The sequence below is a fragment of the Haplochromis burtoni genome, unplaced genomic scaffold (genome assembly GCF_018398535.1).
Source record: "Haplochromis burtoni strain Fernald_Lab_line unplaced genomic scaffold, NCSU_Asbu1 Contig_979, whole genome shotgun sequence".
NCBI lineage: Eukaryota > Metazoa > Chordata > Actinopteri > Cichliformes > Cichlidae > Haplochromis > Haplochromis burtoni.
Window position 1 is genome coordinate 34922 of NW_024583340.1, and position 8076 is coordinate 42997.

Genomic DNA, 8076 nt, shown 5'->3' on the forward strand with positions numbered 1-8076 from the left:
AATGTATAATATTGTAACGGAAACAAAACAGGAAACAAATCATCAATCAAAAAATTGCTCTCGTTTTTATTCGGGCTACTTAAATTTATTTTGGGCTACCAAAAACTGAAGAGTCCCTGCCCGAAGGGCTACCAGGGATTTTGAAATTTTGCGAGCCCTGGTTTAGGATTGCAAAACTGAATCTGAACAAATCACAAGACAGGGGTATCAAACCAGACATGGCTACTTGCACTCGCGACTTAGACTCGAGTCACAGTTAAGTTGCAAAAACCAAAGCCTTCAGACTTGAGACTTAGACTCGAGGGTTGGGGCTTGAGTCTTGAGAAACATTTTTTACCCATGTAAATACGGTAACTGTAGGTTATTTGGATAGTAACGAGATGTACACAGCAATTTGTCTCTAATATTTAATAAAATGTTCTGAATATGCTAATAATTTGTGAATTTTTGTTTTAAATTTATCATTAATTATGTGAGGGTTGTAAGGAAGACATAGTCCAAAGGTTTCATCATATTTCACTGTATAAATGAAGTGTTTCTTAAATCTTTGTTGTCCAGATATTAAATATATATATTACAATATAGATATTAAAGTGTCATTTTTTCAAACGATAACCAAGGAGAGATAGCAGCAGCAACAATGTGGCAAAGACTATTAAATAATTATACAGACCATTATAATTACAATTACATCCAGCCCTGAACTCCTCATAGGTTACAAAAATATTCCTTTTCATATGACTGACTCAAGCTACGGTGCTTGACAGCTGGAATGAGGTGTGTTTGCCAATATTCAGTGTCTGCTTTTGATCAGACATAGCACTGTAGATTATGGCAAAACATCTCCACTTTGGTTTTTGCTGTCCAAAGGATACTGCTCCAGAAATCTTCTGGCTTGTTCAGATGAACTTTTAAAAAAAAAAAACCTAAGCTATGCTAACATGTTCTTTTTAGAGAGCAACCTTCCAAATAAGCCATATTTGTTCAGTTTGGTTTTTTTTTTCAAATTGTACTGTCAGTAAACTCTGGGTCTCCATAGCATTGTGATAACACGTACCTTAATACTCAAGACTGCTACTTTTATAGAGATGGTAACAGTTGATAATCATGATCAGTGAGTGAATCAAGTGGATTTAATTAGCAGCATTTGGGGCACTTGGAGTAATTTGTGGATTGTCATGTAAATTCTCTGCTGGTCAGTAAACATTGTAGAAACTGTGTAAATAAACTTAAACACTTGTGTGCCAGGTGAACATATGAGGGGTTTCATAGTGGCAGTGTGCTGAACTGTGACTGACCTTGGGGGAGCAGATGGGACTGGCAGATGGGGAGCGAATGGCACCTTTGTTGATAAGGTCACGTCGTGGTGGGACAGGTGGGAGGCTGAGGTGCTGGACACATTGGCTGGAGTTTCCCCCATGGGCTTTTCTGTGTTGGCTGACAGGTGAAGAACTGGGCGACACCATTGGCGATTTCTGATGCTCGCCACATTGCTAAGGGAAAAGGTAAATAAACTTTTAAAAAAAAATTCTTAGTCGTTTATTACCAGTTCTATCCTGATTAGAGACTGCTAGAATCCACATTCTTTATAGGGGATAGATGGAAGCAAATCTACACCACTTTAAAATGTGGTAAAATGTTAATCAATTTCCCGTTTTGATTACCCGAGATTATGCTCTCGCCACTGCTCCAGAAGTGATGTATCATAGCCAACATAATGAGAAGGTTAGATATAACCTAGAGCTCAGTATTCTATTTTCAATAGTACTGTACTATCTATCATCAGTTGTCATGGGGCAAAAGGCAGAGTACAACCTGGACAGACTGCCAGTCTGTCACAGGGTTAACACATAGAGACAGATAAACATTAACACTCATGTTCACACATGCTTGGCCAATGCTCTTTTTTGGACTGTGGAAGTAAGCCTTGGAATCTGCAGTTGTTTAGAAATGGCTCAAATGGCTCCACCATCCTAACTTCTGTAAATTTTATAAGTCTCCGTCTTAGCGTTACTACCAATTGTAGTCAATGGTTATGACTAACAACCATAAGAAGATGTCATCAGATGGTGTCAAACCATCAGCAGTTTTTTTTAACCATGAACCACAATGCTTTTAGGTTGGCTGGTCAACAATGATAGCCAGTCACTGCTCATCTTCTCCTGGTCCCCAGCTACCCTGTTCTTTGATTTCTCCAGTGCTTTTAACACCATTCAGCCACGACTTCTGAGGGACAAGCTGGAGCTATCAGGAGTGGACCACCACGTGTCCCAGTGGATACTGGACTACCTCACAGGACGCCCACGATATGTGAGGGCACAGGGCTGTGTCTCTGATATGCTGGTCTGCAGTACGGGGGCCCCACAGGGAACTATGCTGGCACCATTCCTCTTCACCCTCTACACTGCAGACTTCTACATCAACTCCCCACGCTGCCACCTACAGAAGTTGTCTGACGACTCTGCCATAGTGGGCCTCATCACAGGTGAGGATGACTCAGGCTTCGTCCACACTAGCCTGAATAGATTTGAAAAGGTGAAAAGGTCTGAAAACGCTCTGCGTCCACACTTTCAGTCGTTTTCACACAGATGTGCGTCCACATTGAAACGGCCGAAAACGCTTACGTTCAAGCACGTGCGTGAAACACAAGAAGATTCGGCCTCCATAACAAAACGCTGGCTCTGTAGAGATCCTCCCACTGTAACACTTTTTACCTCTATAGTGGAAGACGTCAAATTGATGGAATGTATGACTTTCACTCTGCGACTGCAGGGAGATTTGGGAAGGAGACGGTGGAGAAAATGGCTGGACTTTACAGCTTGTGGCAGCACCCTTTAATGCATAGAATTAGTAATGCAGACTTGTTGACGTATGTATGTGTGGATGTGCAGATGTATGTACAGGTGTATGTTATCTTCCCATGACCTCATACTGTTTCTGTTTTTTCTTTTTTCTTTTATCTTGTTGCATAAAAATGTTCCTAAACAAATAAAAAGTGTCAAAAAAAAAAACATTCACCGTGCCTCATTTCTGTCTGCCTTTATTTACTTTCCGGCTCTTTGAAACGTCGTCGGCAAAATGTTGAGGAAAAGCACCGAGTTTTTTAAATGGACTAACAATGAGGTGGAGTTGTTGCTGCGAGTAACACAAAAGTACAAAGTTGCAAAAGCGAGTGAGAATTAAAGAATTTGAAGAAAAGCTATCTGAAGCATGTACAAACTGATATTAATCTTTAATAGGGCTGTCAAAATTGAGAGCAAACAAAACAACTGCTGTATAATGCCCTCCGCTATCTTTGTTTAATTGGTCACATGACTGCATCATAAAACTAACATGTGTCATCATTTTCAAAAGTCTCCGTTTTCACTGTCCACACTGCGACGTGAAAGCACCGTCTTTAAATGTATTTGTTTTTGAGAGCGTTTTCAATATGATGCATTTTCCTTCGGGGAAAACACAGTCTCAGTGTAGACAGGAGGCCAAAACAGAGAGAAAACCATGCGTTTTCAAACGTAAACGCATTAGTGTGGACGTAGCCTCAGAGTACAGACAGTGGACTCTGGACTTGTGGACTGGTGTCAGCAGAACCACCTGCTGATCAACACTGGGAAAACCAAGGAGTTAGTGGTGGACTTCCGGAGACACAGACCCACCACACTGACACAGGTGAACATCCAGGGAGTGGACATTGAGATAGTGGACTCTTATAGGTACCGGGGTGTTCACCTGAATAATAAACTGGACTGGAGCCACAACACTAATGCTCTTTACAGGGAGGGTCAGAGCAGACTCTACCTACTGAAGCGGCTGAGGTCATTTGGAGTCTAGGGAGTGCTTCTAAAGACATTCTATGACTCTGTGGTGGAATCCATCATTTTTTACCGTGTTGTATGTTGGAGCAGCAGTTTATCGACAGCTAAGAGGAAGAGGTTGGATAAACTTATCAGGAAGGACAGCTCTGGGATGCACCCTGGATCTAGTGCAGGTGGTGGGAGACAGAAGGACTCTGGCCAAAATAACTTCTCTGATGGACAGAGTCTCCCACCCCATGCATGTAAATGTTGCTGAACTGCAGAGCTCCATCAGTGACAGACTGCTGCATCCTAGATGCATGAAGGAGCGTTTCTGCAGGTCCTTCCTCCCTGCAGCTGTCAGACTGTACAATCAAAACTGCTCACAACAAACATAGATGTTTACTAGGGGTGCAACGATACTCGTATCGATATTGAACCGTTCGATACAATGCTTTCGGTTTGGTACGCATATGTATCGAACAATACAAAATTTTTAATTTATTTTATCAACTTTCCTTCTGACGATGCTGTCTGTGTTGAGCGCTCAGTGGATCTGCGCTCGACAGTGCAGCCTAGGCGGAGTAGTCGAACGCAGATTCACTGAGCGCAGGGCAAGCTAGCAGACAGAAGTTAAGCTCTCCTTGCAACATGGCAAATTGAACCTCCCCCACCCTCATTCAGATGACTGTTTTGGTTTTCATGTGACGTATGACCCTGAAGGTAAGCGCGTCATGGACAAAAGTAAAACAGTATGTTGGATGTGCCACGCAATGCTCAATTACATGGGTGGGAACTAGTGCGTTAGCGCAGTTAGCTCGTTAACGTGTTGGCCGTCCAGCCCCACGCACGGGGCGATCCGCGGTAGCTCGTTAACGGAGATTTGCCGTGTTGTGGCGTTAACGTCATTTCAACGAGATTAACGCTGACAGCACTAGTGGGAACACAACGAATATGACTGCACATTTACGCCGACATCATCCTAGTGCAAAGACAAGTGGAAGCAGACAAAAACAACAAGCAGCATGCTACAAACTTTACCCGAGTCATTTAGACAGCCGTTAGCACATGATTCTCCTTATGGGGACCTGATATGTTTAATATGCTGCTGAGAATATAGCCCAGAAGAAGCGTATAGTATAGCTTTTATTTTGGAAAGAGCCATTTCTCTGTAATAAACTCTCTTTTCCAAAGATGAGTGATTCTCATCAGATAGATTTATTTTTTTATTACTTTGTTGTTTCAGCAACATTAAATTTAAAAACTGTACTTTTGAGTTAAAATATATATTTATAATTTTAATAAATGACAAATTAAAAAGGCATGAACATTTTTTTTGTATCGAAAAAATATCGAACCGTGACACCAAAGTATCGAACCGAACCGAACCGTGAATTTTGTGTATCGTTGCACCCCTAATGTTTACATCAGTGCTGTAACAACTTCTATTGTTATAACTTGCACATTACTTTTCTCAGTTTATATATACACAAGTTACATGTCTACAGGTACAATATTCAGTCATATCAACCATCTTTATTATTTATTTTAACTATTTAATAATAATAATAATAATAATGGATTGGATTTATATAGCGCTTTTCAAGGCACCCAAAGCGCTTTACAACACCACTATTCATTCACTCTCACATTCACACACTGGTGGAGGCAAGCTACAGTTGTAGCCACAGCTGCAGCTGGTGTTGGGCCCTCTGGCCAACACCAGTAGGCAAGTAGGGTAAAGTGTCTTGCCCAAGGACACAACGACCAGGACAGAGAGCCCAGGGATCGAACCGGCGACCTTCCGGTTACAGATGCGATTCCCAACCCCCTGAGCCACAGTCGCCCAATAAGTATTTAAACATCTTTCAGTATCCTGCACTGTTTGCACACTACAACCTGGGTTTGCCACTTATCTATACTTTAATTTTAATAACTGTACAGTACTCTGCTTTGGTAACTATTGTCCATGATGTAAATATGTAAAAACTGTGTTTCTGTTCTGTGTCCTGTTCTGTTTGTATACGTGTGTTTTTGCTGCTGATACAACCACATTTCCCCTTGTAGGACAATTAAAGGATTATTCTAGTCTTCTATCCTATTCTATACTTTTGACCCTGTGTAAATTAGAGAGAATCCTAATACCTAATACCCTTTTCTGTATTATGAGTCCAGTCCAGTTTATTGTTCAAATAAACACCAAAATACCTGTAGCTATCCACAGCCTCAATGTCCATACCTTGAAAACTCCACCCTTTTCCGGCTGAGAACCATGGCTTTAGATTTGGAGGTGCTGATCCTCATTCCCGCCGCTTCAGATTCGGCTGCGAAGCATTCCATTGCGAGCTGGAGGCCAGCACCAGATGAAGTCAACAGAACCACATCATCCGCAAAAAGCAGAGATGAGATTCTGACACCACCTAAGTGAAAGCCTTCTGCCACTTGGCTGCGCCTAAAAATTATGTCCATAAAAATTATGAACAGAATCGGTGACAAAGGGCAGCCCTGGCGGAGCCCAACACCCATTCGGGAATGAGTCCGACTATGTGGACCAAGCTCTTGCTACAGTTGTATAGGGACACCCCATACTCCCGCAGCACCTCAAACAGCACACCAAGGGACACGGTCAAATGGACCAAATAGCATATGGATCAATAGGGGCTCTATGTCCATGTCGCTCTTGGGGGTCACTCCCATAGGCCTTAATTCTGAGACTCTCCACCATCTAAGAACTGAAGACGCTTCTCAGATGAAATATCTTCAACCAACTTAAAGAAGTCCAGACATTTTTCTTTCCAAGTTCCTTAGACATATAATATATAACTGTATATAATTTCTTGAGCAGTGTATTTAAGTCTGTATTAATACTTTTGATCCTGTGTAGATTACCTTCCTGATGTTGGCCAGTCCATTCATGACAAGACAGTCTTCTCGGTCTTCCTCATCATCCAGGTCCAGCAAGGGGGAGCTGTGTTGGTCCAGGAAGAAGCACTTGGAGCCCTCATTTCGTGGGTCAAAGGGATCCACAATAATGGGCTCTGTGCCTTTGATCTCACAGCGACAGAAAGGGCATCCTTGGCCATCTGATTCCTGAATAGATATAACAGGCTAGTCATACACAAACATACAAAAACACAGGTGGTGACATTTTAGATTAGATTAGATTAGATTAGATTAGATAGAACTTTATTAATCCCTCGGGTGGGTTCCTCTGGGAAATTCGATTTCCAAAAAAGCACAGCACCGACAGAAGTTACAGAGTTACAGAATATTATATATATATATATATATATACACACACACATATATAAATACAGAGACAATATAAATAAAATATACGAAGGGGATAAATAGAATAAATAGGAATAAAAAATAAAAATACAAGTGAATTGCACATTTCAAGTATTGAGTCTATATATTATTATATAAATACAAAGTATAATTATATAAGTATATATGTATATATATATATATATATATATATATTTTTTTTTTTTTTTTAACCAAAAAATATAACTAAATGCCACATGTTGTTTCAGTAACATCATGAAATTATTGTGCATTCATTGTAAAAGACCCTGTCAAAAACATAAAAAATAGCAGTATAACGTTTTCGAGCATCTATCTAACAAAGACAGAACAAAGCTATGCTTTTGGTAGCCATATAGTTGGGAACGTGACTGTGGACTTGTGGGAACTGATGTCTGTTAATTAAAAGCTTTACCTTTAGCCACATATGACACACATTTAAACTTTATTTTTGAGTGATTGTTTCATTCATAAGTCAACATTTCAGTAGCACACTGGAAGAATTCTGAGTCAAATGATTATTCTCTGTGGGCTTATTACCACACTACTATATCACTATTACCATTATCACAGAAAAAAAAATACAGGCCGGTTGCATACATTACTTATTGTTTTCTTTGAATAAATAAACCTGCAGATTTTTATCATCCTTAGCTTTTGGACAACTCTTCTAATAATTCTTTTCACTCGAGTCTTTCAGGGAGCACCTACTTGTGGCCAGTTTATGGTAAATGAGTGATCAGTTCTGCAACCAGTGCTATCAGTTTGTTTTGCAACAATAAGGTTACAAAGGTATTGAGAGAACTCACTGGTTTTACCAGTCATGAGATGTTTGTTGTGTGACACCTTGGTAATGACAGACCTTAATAGGCCACCAGCTGGAACTGAACCAGCTCATTTTAATTTGAATTAAGTGGCAGGATTGCTTGGAAATTACTGATAGATTTCAGCTGGTGTCACTGCTTTCCATGCCTTT

General features: G+C 40.6%; 1 protein-coding gene across 2 annotated transcripts in view; it reads right to left on the bottom strand.

Annotated features, from left to right (window-relative positions):
• Positions 1-6984, bottom strand: part of LOC102306308 (E3 ubiquitin-protein ligase CBL-B) — a 39612-nt gene extending 32628 nt beyond the window's left edge. For both annotated transcript variants that reach the window (XM_014330774.2, XM_042216240.1), the window contains exons 1-2: positions 6681-6984; positions 1299-1493 (exon numbers count right to left, since the gene is read on the bottom strand). In XM_014330774.2, the coding sequence (XP_014186260.2) occupies positions 1299-1493; positions 6681-6707 (222 nt within the window). In that variant the 5' untranslated portion in view covers positions 6708-6984. The remainder of the gene's footprint in view (positions 1-1298; positions 1494-6680) is intronic.
• Positions 6985-8076: the final 1092 nt, after the last annotated feature.